This window comes from Schistocerca gregaria, chromosome 1 (genome assembly GCF_023897955.1).
Source record: "Schistocerca gregaria isolate iqSchGreg1 chromosome 1, iqSchGreg1.2, whole genome shotgun sequence".
NCBI classification, from domain to species: Eukaryota; Metazoa; Arthropoda; class Insecta; order Orthoptera; family Acrididae; genus Schistocerca; species Schistocerca gregaria.
Genome location: NC_064920.1, coordinates 149482099 through 149496964, shown reverse-complemented (window position 1 = coordinate 149496964; position 14866 = coordinate 149482099). Strand labels below are relative to the sequence as shown.

Genomic DNA, 14866 nt, shown 5'->3' with positions numbered 1-14866 from the left:
TTTTCTGAAAACTAAATAAACTGTTCATTTAATGTAGAGGATCATGATGTTGTGAAGTCACTATTGTTTGCTTTGATGATTTAAAAACATTCTATTTGAATTTCCTGAAAGGCTAACTATTGCAGCAGACTGCGAAATCTGGCCATAGTTTGAGTATGAGTGTCACCGTAAATAAAAACAGTAAAGGTGAGTTATTCAACCAGTTGTAGGGGGAAATACAGTTTAATGTGGATTCTGAATCATGACATAACTTGACATTTTTCGTGTTAGCAAGTTACTGCAAGAGGTGAAAGAATCGCCAATTAGCTGAAAGATTCCTACAACCAAATGGGTAATGAATAATGGAGCTTTGAATTTGTAGTATCAAAACAAATTTTAGTGTTCTGTTTATATCCAGCAGTTATCAGCAGCTGGACTAAAGTCATTTCACTATTCAGGTCATGCTTTTGTAGTACTAGCAGCTAAATGAGCGGTCAAGATGATTACTTTATAAGCATCACTTATTCACTCTTTGAACATTAGTAAATAAAGTTGACAACATTCCGAAACTTGTTACACACACTAGTGCTGTATTAGATATGATGCGATTATCTTGGAAACTTACGCATGGTTGTAATTTGATAATCTTGCAGTAACTTGCATTGGCCTTGTTTTGCAATGATGTAGAAAGCTTGGAACAACATGCTATTAAATTATTTACGGTCATATAATTATTCTGTTCGAAATATATTGGAATGGCCACACGTACTGTATGTTCCTTAAAGTGATGTACTACACTAAGCAGATGGCAGGGTTTTGTATTGTGTGAAGCTACAACTTTATATTGAGTACTATGAAGTGTTTGCCTTTTCTTTCTATATTTTGTTGATGGGTTGATCTTAATTGTGAATGCCCTTGTTCAGGTATGGGTCCAGATTATCGACTGTTAGTGAAACGTGCAAGAAAGATGGCTCAGCAGTATCAGCTTATATATCAAGAACCTATTCCAACTGCACAGTTGGTCCAGAGAGTTGCTATGGTCATGCAGGAGTATACACAATCTGGGTAAGTTGCATAATTTTCTTTCAATCGTGTAAAACATCTGAGCATGTTCTAAAATAACAAGTATTGCTATCTGTTAAATGTATACAGAAACAAAAAAAGATGTAACATTTAGAGATAATAAACTATGATACAAAGTAATCTGTGCCAAAAAAGTAATTCAATTCTAGAAATTTTAGGTGGATGACAAATAATGCAAGGAGTGAAGGTCATAACATGCACTATAGCTGAGGCATTCCATAAAACTGGAATGGATTCTAAGCTTTCCAGATTTTATCCTCAGAGGTAGTTAACAGGAACACAGACAGTTAGAATAACATGGAAGATAATCTACTACTCTCTCACACACATTTTCCTCTCAGTACTGCCACCCTGTAGTGTCGTTTGATTCTTATTGCTGCAGTTTGCTTTCTGTACCATTTGTAAATAACACTTTATTCCTTCTGTGTTGTCCTTTGTAACCTTAGACATTGGAATTGAAAGTATCTGTAGAAAGAATTGTTCTTCTGTTATATTGAATAATGTTTCTCTTCCACCTGCTTTATGGAATTAAGATATACTGACAGTTACTTCTAAAGTACATTCTTGAAATGACAGAAAGCTTACGAAGTTAATGTAATTTTTGTGCTCTGCTGAGAATGGCAGTAGGATGTCAGTTCATCTTTATAATATACATTAGTTAGAATTATTGAGAGATATCAGGAGGACAACCTGCGTCTTTGCTTCAGAAGGAAACTTCATTGCTGGTCAGTACTCCCTTCACGAGCAAAATACAGTACCGATGATAGGGATAAAAGTACAAGACACTATCTTAGCTTCCGCAACTACTCATCCTTTCTTCATTGCAGAAAGAGGGACTATTTGGGGAAAGTTAAAAAAGAAATGCAGGCCACGCAAACACCAGGTTCAGAGGGGCCCACTTGTTGTGAGGATGAGGGGAAACAAAGATCAGGAGGAAGGTGAGGGATAGTAGGAGGTCAGTAACTACTGTGTCAGATTCAATCCTGAGATGATGACAGTGAAAAGTAAAAACAAACTAAGAGTACAAGAAATGATATGAATGGTGCCAGGGGTAGGTTAGGGTGAAAGTCAATCTTGGAGTGGAGGAGGAGAGATGAAATTGGCTTTGGAAAAAAAAAAAAAATTGTAAGAAATATAAAATTAAAAAATATACAACGGCAAAGGACAGTTATCCACCCAGATAGTTGTGCATATTGTTCGGGGAAGTGCGCAGGTCCCGGATCAAATCTGCCGAGTGGATTAGTGATGATGGTCAGTGTGATAGCTGGCCTGGATCCTGAGTTAATAATGAGCATCAAAATGTGTACAGGGATTAGTGAACACAAGAATTGTCGTAGTGAGATTGAATATTGTAACCCCAAATCCTCCAAAATAAACGAAAAATATTCCTATGCAAAAATCAGATAAAAATTCATTTGACACCTTCCTGAGAGACAATCTCCACTCCTTCCAAATTATGTATGTGTAGACCAGATGTGACTTGAAATCAAAGAAATAGTTTCAGCAGCAATTGAGAGATTTATACCAAATAAATTAACAAATGACGGAACTGACCCTCCTTGGTACACAAAACGTGTCGGAACATTGTTGCAGAAACAACGAAACAAGCATGCCAAATTTAAACAGACACAAAATCCCTAAGATTAGCAAACTTTTACAGAAGCTCAAAATTTAGCTATTTAAATGTGAGATGCTTATAATAGTTTCCACAATGAAACTTTGTCTTGAAACATTGCAGAAAATCGAAAGAGATCTGGTCATGGTGAAGTATGCTAGTGGCAAGATACAGTCAATGCCTTCTCTGTGCAATAGCAATGGAGATACTATCAAAGACAGTGCTGCCAAAGTAGAGTTACTAAACACAACTTTCTGAAATTCCTTCACTAATGAAGACAAAGTAAATATTACAGAATTTGAATCAAGAACAGCTGCCGATATGAGTGACATAGAAGTAAATATCCTCTGAGTAGTGAAGTAACTTAAATCATTTAATAAAGCAAGTCTTCTGGTCCAGACTGTACACTAATTATCTTCCTTTCAGAGTATGATGATGCAATAGCTCCATACTTAACAACCATATACAACCATTCACTTAACAAAAGATCCTTAACCAAAGACTGGAAAGTTACACAGGTCACACCAATATTCAAGGAAGGTAATCGGAGTAATCCATCAAATTACAGGCCCATATCGTTATCGTCGATATGCTGCAGGATTTTTGAACATATATTGTGTTCAAACATGAATTACCTTGAAGAAAACAGTCTATTGACACACAGCCATTTAGAAAACACTGCTCTTGTGAAACACAACTACTTGCATGAAGTGCTGAGTGCTATTGACAAGGGATTTCAGATCGGTTCCGTACTTATGTATTTCCGGAAGGCTTTTGACATTGTACCACACAAGCAGCTAGTAGTAAAATTGCGTGCTTGTGGAATATCGTCTCAGTTATGTGACTGGATTTCTGATTTCCTGTCAGAGAGGTTACAGTTGTGGTAATTGGCGGAAAGTCATTGAGCAAAACAGATGTGATTTCTGGTGTTCCCCAAGATAATGTTATAGGCCCTTTGCTGTACCTTATCTGTATAAACAATTTGGGGAGACAGTCTGAGCAGCCGTCTTAGATTGTTTACAGATGACAATGTCATTTATCGACTAATAAAGTTATCAGCTGATCAAAACAAATTGCAAAATGATTTAGAAAAGATATGTGTGGAGCAAAAATTGGCATTTGCCCTAAATAACGAAAAGTGTGAGTCGTCCATATGAGTGCTAAAAGGAATCTGTTAAACTTTGGTCAAATCTAAAGGCCATAAATTCAACTAAATACCTAGGAATTAAAATTAAGAACAACTTAAATTGGAAGGAAACACAGAAAATGTTGTGGGGAAGGGTAACCAAGGACTGTGTTTCATTGGCAGGACACTTAAAAAATGTAACATGTCTACTAAGGAGACTGCCTACACTATGCTTATCCATTCTCATTTAGAATATTGGTGTGGGATCCTTACCAGATAGGATTGACAGATTACATCGAAAAAGTTCACAGAAGGGCAGCACGTTTTGTATTATTGCGAAATGTGGGAGAGTGTGTTACTGAAATGATACAGGATTTCGGGTGAACATAATTACATCAAAGGTGTTTTCCTTATGGCAGGATCTTCTCACAAAATTTGAATAATCATCTTTCTCCTCCAAATGCAAAAATATTTTGTCGACACTGACCTACATAGGGAGAAATGATCACCACGATAAAATAAGGGAAATCAGAGCTTGTACGAAAAGATATAGGTGCTTGTTCTTTTCACGTGCTGTATGAGATTGGAATAATAGAGAATTGTGAAGGTGGTTCGATGAACTCTCTGCCAGGCACTTAAATGTGATTTGCATAGTATCCATGTATATGTAGATATGAATGATATTTTAAAGCTACATCCATCTAGGTTGCTACCACACTCCTGCCTCTGTAACACGTTTTGCAAGAATTTAGATAGCTGTGGCTCACATTCATATGACAGACAGTTGGAATACACACATTCCAGCCTGGTGGGGCTGGGAGAGGGGGGGGGGGGATAAAGGGGTGGTGAAAGGATGAGTATCTGGTCACCCTTTAAATTAACAATGGCAAATGGTTAATAACCATGTCAACCATGCACAAGAAAAAGGAATAATAGTAGGGGATAGTAGTTCTTCTGTGCCCGTTTGTGTGCTCTGCCAGTGTAGTAGTGGTCATTTCTATGTTAGTTGGAAAACATTTCTGTTTCTTTAGTTGCTCTGCCCATGATGCTGTAGGCTCTACCTTCGGTGGGGCTATGTTAGTGGGCAGAGTATACAGTTTGCACAATTACAGAGGTAAGAACCTTCACAGAGGAATAGTGGGTAGTTTGTGGGTGCATGGGGCAGGGTATACAGTTTGCACAATTACAGAGGTAAGAACCTTCACAGGGGAATAGTGGTCGAGGTTTCTTACTGGTGTGTTGGACTTAGTTGGTGTATAGGTGGAAGGAAATTACTAATACCTGTACACCATTAAAGTCATATGGTGACATGTACTGTTTAGAGTTTGTTGGATTACAACTCACTAGTATGCACTGAAGACAGCTGTAGCTGAAATCTGAATATGCAAGAGTAATAAAAAACAAGTGGGATTGCAACTGATCCCTGTGTTCCTATCCTTCCTGTCATATGTTGTGACACGGATGTTAAATAAGCTAGAAGGGTGAAAGTAGGCAACTGTTCATAATGTGAAAAGACAGTCCCACTCTGGGGATTGATATGAGGAAATCATAGCCTTGGCTGTGTAGTTTTTGAGGCGTGTAAAGTGTGTTTGACAAGGAAGATGTTTCAGGTGCCAAATTAAATCTGAAAGGATGGTATGTGCGAGGGGTGTGGTGAAATTTATGTATTTATTTATTTTGTATGCTGCCTCTGTGTCAGTAGTTATTCTAAAATGTTGACAAGTATAGAACATTTTTCTTGCCCATGTTTTTAAGAATATAGGAGTATTCACTTGAAAATGGGTAACAGATGAAATCAAATGATCATGATGAAAGTGACAGCGATTGCATAACAGCCAAGCTGGAAAATTTAATTGTCCTTCAACGATAGTTACTGTTGCCTTTTGGTTCGTTTTGTATTGACAGAGACTTGGATGTTGGCTTCAGTAAGGTGGAGGTCAACAATAGGTAAGATAGCTTTGCATTTTGAAAGTGTGAGGTGACTTTGCATTGCTAAAAGTTATTAAGAAGTTGCAGAAAGTATAGAGCAGGTCTTCTTCGCCATGAGTCCTGACTTCAAACATGTTTACAATAAATCTGTATCAAGCCAAGTTGCCACGCTTCTGGGTCTCCAGGAGTGCCTCTTCCATTAAGCACTTGAAAAGGTTGATGTATAATGAAGCCATTCTGGTTCATGTAGTGGTCTCCTTGATTCACATTTTGCATTCAGAGTTGAAGGGGTTTGTTATAGTTAGGGTTGAAATGGGATAGAGTGACAGTAAATTAAGTTTAAGGAAGGCCTTCAGGTAGCTTTTGGAAGAGGTAGCATTCTAGTGTGAGAGGCAAATGTAAATGGGATGGTTGGAATTGAAAACCAGATGTACAGGGAAGTAGTATCTGTTGTTTCCTGTGGATGGAATGAATACTGATTAACAGTGGCTGTATTCATTGGTGGAGGTTGCTGGGATGGTTTTCCTTGCGACATGTAATATAAATAGTGATGTTTGACTAATCAGGCCAGTACGGCAACTATGTGTACTACATCAGAAAGCAAGGTTCTATGATGAATTTTTGGCCAGTGCCAGGAGGTTGTCAATATAGACAAAAACCAGAAGCACCATTCAGTAGAGTTTATACAGCAGCTGGTGGTTACAGGAATTTATATCTACACGATTACTCTGCAGTTCACAATTAAGTGCATGGCATAGGGTTCATTGAACCACCTTAAAGTTATTTCTCTACTGTACTGCTCTGGACCAGCATGTGGGAAAGATGAACGTTTCAGTCTTTCTGTCCAACCTCTGATTTCTCTTACTTTCCTATGATGATCAACTCTCCCTATGCAGGTGGTGCCAAAAAAAATTTCACATTTGGGTAAGAAAGCTGGTGGTTGGAATTTCATGAGAAGGCTCTGTTGCAATGAAAAATGCCTTTGTTGTAATGACTGCCACCCCAATTTCCATATTTCAAAGTCTTCTGGTTTTCCCCATAACATTATCTATATTATCGTTCCTAGTTAAGTTATTCATAATCATAATCCCTCAGTATTAACTGAATTCTGAGCCTTTAGATTGTCGTTTATCATGTTATTGAAATTTAGCAGATTCTTTTTAATACTTACGTGGATGACTTCACAGTTTTCATTATTTAGAGTCAATTGCCACTTTTCGTGTCGTACAGATACCTTGAGTGAATCATTTGGCAATAATTTGTTTTGATCATCTCATGACTTTACTATACAGTAAATGACAGCATCATCTCCAAACAATCACAGGTTGCTCAGATTGGCTCATAAATCATTTATGTATATCAGGAAAAGTAGAGGGCCTATAAAATTTCCTTGGGGAATGCCAGATATCACTTTTGTTTTACTCAATGATATTAAACCAATTATTATGAACTGTGATCTTTCTATCAGGAAATTATGAATCCAGATGCACAACTAAGACAATACTTGGTAGGCGGGCAATTTGATTAGAAGTATGGATTTGACATTTCCTGCTGATAGCACTCATTACTCTTTGAAAGTAAATAGCTATTTTACAGAACAATATTTTCTGAACCCTTATCGACTATTAGTCAATAAATAATTTTCTCCAAGGTAATTCATAATATTAGACCACAGTATTATTTCCAAAATCTTACAGCAAATTGATATTAGTGTTGTTGTTGTTGTGGTCTTCAGTCCTGAGACTGGTTTGATGCAGCTCTCCATGCTACTCTATCCTGTGCAAGCTTCATCATCTCCCAGTACCTACTGCAACCTACATCCTTCTGAAACTGCTTGGTGTATTCATCTCTTGGTCTCCCTCCACGATTTTTACCCTCCACGCTGCCCTCCAGTACTAAATTGGTGATCCCTTGATCACTCAGAACATATCCTACCAACCGATCCCTTCTCCTGGTCAAGTTGTGCACAAACTTCTCATCTCCCCAATCCTATTCAATACTTCCTCATTAGTAATGCGATCTACCCATCTAATCTTCAGCATTCTTCTGTACCACCACATTTCGAAAGCTTCTATTCTCTTCTTGTCCAAACTATTTATCGTCCATGTTTCACTTCCATACATGGCTACACTCCATACAAATACTTTCAGAAAAGACTTCCTGACACTTAAATCTATACTCGATGTCAACAAATTTCTCTTCTTCAGAAACGCTTTCCTTGCCATTGCCAGTCTACATTTTATATCCTCTCTACTTCGACCATCATCAGTTACTTTGCTCCCCAAATAGCAAAACTCATTTACTACTTTAAGTGTCTCATTTCCTAATCTAATTCCCTCAGCATCGCCCAACTTAATTCGACTACATCCCATTATTCTCATTTTGCTTTTGTTGATGTTCATCTTATATACTCCTCTCAAGACACTGTCCATTCCATTTAACTGCTCTTCCAAGTCCTTTGCTGTCTCTGACAGAATTACAATGTCATCGGCGAACCTCAAAGTTTTTATTTCTTCTCCATGAATTTTAATACCTACTCCGAATTTTTCTTTTGTTTCCTTTACTGCTTGCTCAATATACAGATTGAATAACATCGATGAGAGGCTACAACCCTGTCTCACTCCCTTCCCAACCACTGCTTCCCTTTCATGCCCCTCGACTATTTTAACTGCCATCTGGTTTCTGTACAAATTGTAAATAGCCTTTCGCTCCCTGTATTTTACCCCCGCCGTCTTGCTACAATGACTTTGTGCTCGCTAATCCCTGTATCCATCATGATGCTGTTTGGTTGCCATTATCTGTTGCTTAGGCGCCAAGTATGTTCTCGCAACTGTTCACATTTGTTGGTCCCTGAGCTAATTGTTCAAAATAATTTCCAGAGACAGCATTCAATAAGATTTTGGGTGAATGAATTACTTTCACTGTTTTTAGGTATTACGGGAATGAGGTATAAGGTGTGTGTGTGTGTGGATCAGAATGGGTAAGGAGCCTTATGGGAGTATTATGTGTGGCCTTAAGGTTTCAAATATTTTATGCATATCACTTTGGATGGAAGGAATGTGGTCATTAATTCTTTCAGACTTTGTTTCCGTAGCACGCAAACTTTTTTAAATAATGATGTTAGAAACATGAATTATACAAATACACCATTTGATCAAAAGTATCCGGAGACACCTCCCCCCCCCCCCCCCCCCCCCCCGCCCAAAAAAAAAAGTTTTTCATATTAGGTGTATTGTGCTGCCATCTATTGCCAGGTACTCCATACCAGCGACCTCAGTAATCATTTAACATCGTGAGAGAGCAGAATAGAGCACTCCGCGTAACTCATGGACTTCGAACGGGGTCATGTGATAGGGTGTCACTTGTGCCATACGTCTGTACACGAGATTTTCACACTCCTGAACATTCATAGGTCCACTGTTTGCAATGTGATAGTGAAGTGGAAATGAAAAAGGTCACATACGGCACAAAAACCTCATCTGTTGATTGACAAAGACTGCCGACAGTTGAAGAGGATCGTAATGTGTAACAGGCAGACATGTATCCAGACCATCACACAGGAATTCCAAACTGCATCAAGATCCACTACATGTACTATGGCAGTTAGGCGGGAGGTGATAAAACTGAGATTTCATGGTTGAGTGGGTGCTCATAAGCCACACATTATGTCAGTAAATGTCAAATGATGCCATGCTTGGTGTAAGGAGCGTAAACATTGGACGATTGAACAGTGGAAAAATGTTGCGTGGAGTGATGAATCAAGGTACATATTTTGGCGATTCGATGGTAGGGTGTGGGTATGGAAAATGCCCGGTAAACATCGTCTGTCAGTGTGTGTAGTGCCAACACTAAAATTCAGAGGTGGTGTTGTTTTGGTGTGCTCACTCTTTTCATGGAGGGGGCTTGCACATGTTGTTGTTTTGTATGGCACTATCACATCGCATGCCTACATTGATGTTTTAAGCACCTTCTTGCTTCCCACTGTTGAAGAGCAACTCGGGGATGGCAATTGCATCTTTCAACATAGAAGAGCATGTGTTCATAATGCACGGCCTGTGGCGGAGTGGTTACATGACAATAACATCCCTATAATGGACTGACTTGCGCAGAGTCCTGACCTGAATTCTACAGAACACCTTTGGGATGTTTTGGAACACTAACTTCATGCCAGGCCTCACCAACTGACATTGATACCTCTCCCCAACTGACATTGATACCTCTCCTCAGTGCAGCACTATGTCAAGAATAGACTGTCATTCCCCAAGAAATCTTTCAGCACCTGACTGAATGTATGCCTGTGAGAGCGGAAGCAGTCATCAAGGCTAAGCATAGGCTAACACCATATTGAATTCCAGCATTACCAATGGAGGGTGCCACAAACATGCAAGTCATTTTCAGCCAAGCCAGGTGTCGGGATACCTTTGATCACATAGTGAATGTGCACCAGTTTTCTAAATATGCTGCTTTGTACTCAGATACGTGCACTGGATCTCAATGAACACAGAAATCACTTCAGACCAAAAGACTTTATTTACATGGTGCAGGTGGATGAGAACTCCTACACACACAACAGATGTAAAATTTGTTTTTAGTAAATAACAAAATGATTCCATAAATTATATTCATAACGTTCTACAATCTCTGTAGTTGTGTACTTATTTTGTTTCTTGTCCCATCCGAGCATTTACTTTCTCAGTTTCTCCTTTGCTAATAAAATGTAAACCACGAACAACTGTAAATCAATCTATTTTATCAGTGTTATGTCATTCATGCTGCAAATTTCTTCTGAAAATCCTCTTCCCTTTTTCAGTGCCTCCTTGTCTGGCATTAGAGGAGGGTTAGCAAAACAGTTGTCCCTGACAGTTCCAGCAGCATAAATGTTATCTTGTTTCAGTGCTTGGAGAAGCTTGTGTGAAGAAAAAGTATCAAAATTCTGTATTTCCTTTTTACTCTCTGGGCCAACTGAAAAGCTGCTGTTAGTCCTTGTCCAAGTGTCTTCAGTGAAGATTCCTGAAATTCAGTTGTTCCCTGAAAAAGAACTAAATCATAAGCTTGTCCGCTGTTACCACGTAACCTGTACATTTGATACATCGTGGAATTGCTTGCCCCAGCCCCTTGCTCCATTTCACAGAGAGAGATGCCTTGTAAAGGGGATCATTGCCTCATCAACTGTTAATTCTTTCGTCACAATTAACTGCAGACATCTGTTATGAAGAGTAGTTCAAATTTGGTCTGAGTTGGTATAATCTGCCTCTTGACATGCTATCTAAGAATAATTCGTTTCATTGTCATGCCCCAGTACATTTAAACTCTGAGAAATTTTGGAGCTACCATAATTATATGAAACCGAAACAGTGTTGTGTGCTCAGCTAGTGCCATTTGATTGAAATTGCTAATTCTACCACTTTGCAATGCATATATGTTTGCCATATCAACCATGGTGCTGGAGAGGTCATTGGGTGTGCACTTACTTCAGTAAGCTGAAAGAGAAAGTAACTCCTCTTCTTCAGTATGTTGATTCCATTCAGAATATGAATCCAGTATAGATATTGGATGATGGCGCCACTTGATGTCCTTTGTTTCTAATAAAATGTATTTTATATCATTACTTTCTTGAATATTGCTGTCACTGTCACCAGTGACATTACACACATCTTTCATCTCTGTTTACTTTATCAGCCCCCACTCTCACCTTTTTCTCTCAAAATACAGGAGGATTCTATACAAAACTGAATCTCCCTCTTACGATAAGTCAGAATCTGACATCTTCTCATTGATCAGCATGTCTAAAATGGCGTCTGCATCTTGCTTATTTGAAACACTGTTACTTTGACTTGAGGAACAGAACTTAAAAATCATAAGGTCACAAATAATTTCCTTAGTAGCAGTACTTTTCTGTATATAATACTATATAGTAGGCTTAACCATGTTGTCGATAACTGCATCTTGAATACTATACTAATTTTTCTAATTGCAACTAATTATAAAAATTATTAGTAATAAAAACTGACATGTCTGTTTTGAAAAAATCCCAATCAAAACTCATAAAAATTGTTTAGATAACCAAGGTGAAAAAAAGGCACTTCAAGTAAAGTAAGAACAAAGTTCTAGGTTGTGTCATGTACTGTGTGTGTGACCTCATGGTGACAATTGTGAGCACTGAAAAATGTGATGTCTTTTTAAGTGCTTAAGTAATTAATTTTGAAATGTTTGTTGTTGCAGTAAATAAACTTTTAAATCAGTAAGTCCCAACAAAATAACAGTAACAAAATTCAACTATATAGAGGAATGTAACTGACCAACCATTTCTGTATTCTACACAGTGCTACATTCAGTTTGTGTGTGTGTGTGTGTGTGTGTGTGTGTGTGTGTGTGTGTGTAGGCAAAATACTTCTGTTGCAGCTGAGACACAGTAAAAATTAATGTACACAATTGCAGCCAATGAGTCTGAAACGATTGTTGTGTGTGACAAGATGCCAAAGAGCTGATGATGCCTTTCTACCATATAATTCTCACAAGCATGTACCACAGTAATGGAGCCTTCGTCTGCAGGGAGGATGTTAGAGCTATTTATCTTCAGGTCACTCGTCTTGTCTTTGATGTCTGTTATATTTCGTATTCTTCATTCTATTCATATTTTTCAGTGGTGTTCGTCCTTTTGGTGTGTCCCTTCTGATTTGTGGCTGGGATGAAAACCGTCCGTACCTCTTCCAGTGTGACCCCTCAGGAGCATATTTTGCTTGGAAAGCAACAGCAATGGGAAAGAATTTTATTAATGGGAAAACATTCCTTGAAAAGAGGTAAGCTTTTTACTAATGTAACAAAGAAATACAATTCATAATGACTGCCATCATCTAAGTGGGAACACAATTTGTCAAATTTGCTCTTAAAAACTAGAACTTTGCACTGTGAGTCACAACTCTTTGTAGCACATATGACAGACATGTATTTCACAGTCTGTAATTTTCATTATCGCTGTATTAAGAGAGAGTTCCGATTTTACTTTTATCAGTACAGTTATGAAAGTTATGCAGGGCTACACATTATATTCAGCAATTCATTCATTGGTCAGTGTTTTCTCATTGGAGGAGTTATTTGGAAGATTAAGGTCACCTCCTCTGTCATGTTATTTTCTATTCATTTAGTTTTATGTTGTAGGTTCTATAATCTTTTGCTCAATTGGTTTTCCACAATAGTGTTTACTACTAAAATTTTCTAGAAAGAAGTAAACATGAAAACATATTTTGTATTTTAGATACAGTGAAGACCTCGAACTTGATGATGCAGTCCACACCGCTATATTAACACTGAAGGAAGGATTTGAAGGACAAATGACAGCTGATAACATTGAAGTTGGAATTTGTGACGCTGAGGGATTTAGGCGGCTTGATCCATCAACTATTAAGGATTATCTTGCAAATATCCCATAATTTTATGGAACAATAAGTTGTTGAATGTGTTGTGTGAAAATGTTACAGTGGGATGTGCCCTGTTGTCATAATAAAACACTTTTATACAAGTGATTTTGTAGTCTTTGGATATGAACTCCTTGTTGTTTGTAGTATGTGCAGCTATTACAATGTGATACGAATGCAAAGTACGTTTATGGTAAGTATTTACGAATACAAATTATATATTAAAAATAACAATTTTCAGGAATTGTTAAACCTTTCATAACAGACCTTCTAGTTAGTTTATGTTACTGCCATTCGCTTCATAACAGCATTAAGTGTTAAGAATTGTTTTGCTGGGAACAAACCATTACTTGAAGAAAATTTGTAAACTAGAACAAATACAGGTGCACTGGTTGTATTAGGATGTTAGTGAGGGACATAATCTTCAGTGACACAATGAACTCCAGTTCAGTTGTAGTAGTTTTATAATGCACATGTGGAAATTTGTATTTTTTCCATTACATCTGCAAATCTCAATGTAAATTCTATTATGTTCCTTTGGAAAACCAGTGACATGATTTGTCATGTATTTGTCCAGTGTTAGTTGGGATTCTGTTTGTAATGACCTTGCCATTGATAAAATGTTAGTCTGTAGTACTCTACCTTTTCTTTTAGCGTCAGTGGGCAAAGAGATTACAGAACCTGTTATACTACTGGGTATGAAAGAGGGTATTGCAAAATATTGAAATTTTGTAATTACTTGATAGGATCACTTAAAAACTATCTTTCCAGTGTACTGATTACCAGTGCATTCTGCAAATTATTGGAAAATGCAGTTAAGTTGAAGGTAGACAAAAATACTTCATGTACCATTTCCACCCTTCCCACTGTGTGTGTGTGTGTGTGTGTGTGTGTGTGTGTGTGTGTGTGTAGAAATGAAGTAGGATGTAAAAGTTGTATGCAGTACACACTCTTTCCAAGCTGTTAGCGCCAGTAAGTAAAACAACTGCAGTGATATGGCGAGTGCTTTGATAAAAATGTTCCAGAGAAGAGGTCAAGAGAAATCCTATTTGAACACTGGGGCAAGGTGATCATCAAGGAAGTCAGAGCTGAAAGCAACTGTTGTCAAATGTGTGAACAATAATGGTAGACACTCAAAACATTTTGGAAGAGGCTTGGCCAGAACAGCATTGTGAATCTTACTAAGAAACTACAGTGTTGGAATGTCAAAGAGGACATTTATCACTCCTTGTGGGGTGTTCAGTAAGTGATGTGTGCCCCCTGGATTCAGCTAAATAGTGAGCACCTCAAATTTCTCATTATTGGGTACACGTGGTTTTGATGAATCCCTGGTTCAGAGGTGGAGACTGGAAATGTCACCAGTGCTTTGTAATGGTAACTTGTGGACAAGCTTCATGACCACAGTGCGATGATGTGGGTCACTTCAGTGGGATTGTCACTAAATAATTAATGGAAAATCTTATATAAAGATGTGAAACAAATACTAACAAAGAGATAGAGGGGCTGGCCAGTACTTACCTCAGCTCAGTACAGCCGATAGATACACAAAAAAAAAACCGAAAATTTAAGTTCCTAGCTTTCGGAATAAATGTTCCTTCATCAGGGAGGAGAGAGGGGAAAGAAAGGGAAGAAAGGAAAGTGGATTTAGTTACTCACAACCTAGGTTATGGAGCAACAGGGAAAGGAAAACAGGGAGGGTAGCAAGGATGGAGGCATGGT

The 14866-nt window shown here is 38.0% G+C and overlaps 1 protein-coding gene across 1 annotated transcript in view; it reads left to right on the top strand.

The window, feature by feature from the left end:
• The window catches only part of LOC126334986 (proteasome subunit alpha type-2), a 33296-nt gene extending 20041 nt beyond the window's left edge, over window positions 1–13255 (top strand). Inside the window, exons 4-6 of the mRNA XM_049997799.1 lie at window positions 903–1044; window positions 12377–12532; window positions 12988–13255. Coding sequence (XP_049853756.1) covers window positions 903–1044; window positions 12377–12532; window positions 12988–13162 — 473 coding nt within the window. The 3' untranslated portion in view covers window positions 13163–13255. The remainder of the gene's footprint in view (window positions 1–902; window positions 1045–12376; window positions 12533–12987) is intronic.
• The last annotated feature ends 1611 nt before the right edge of the window (window positions 13256–14866 follow it).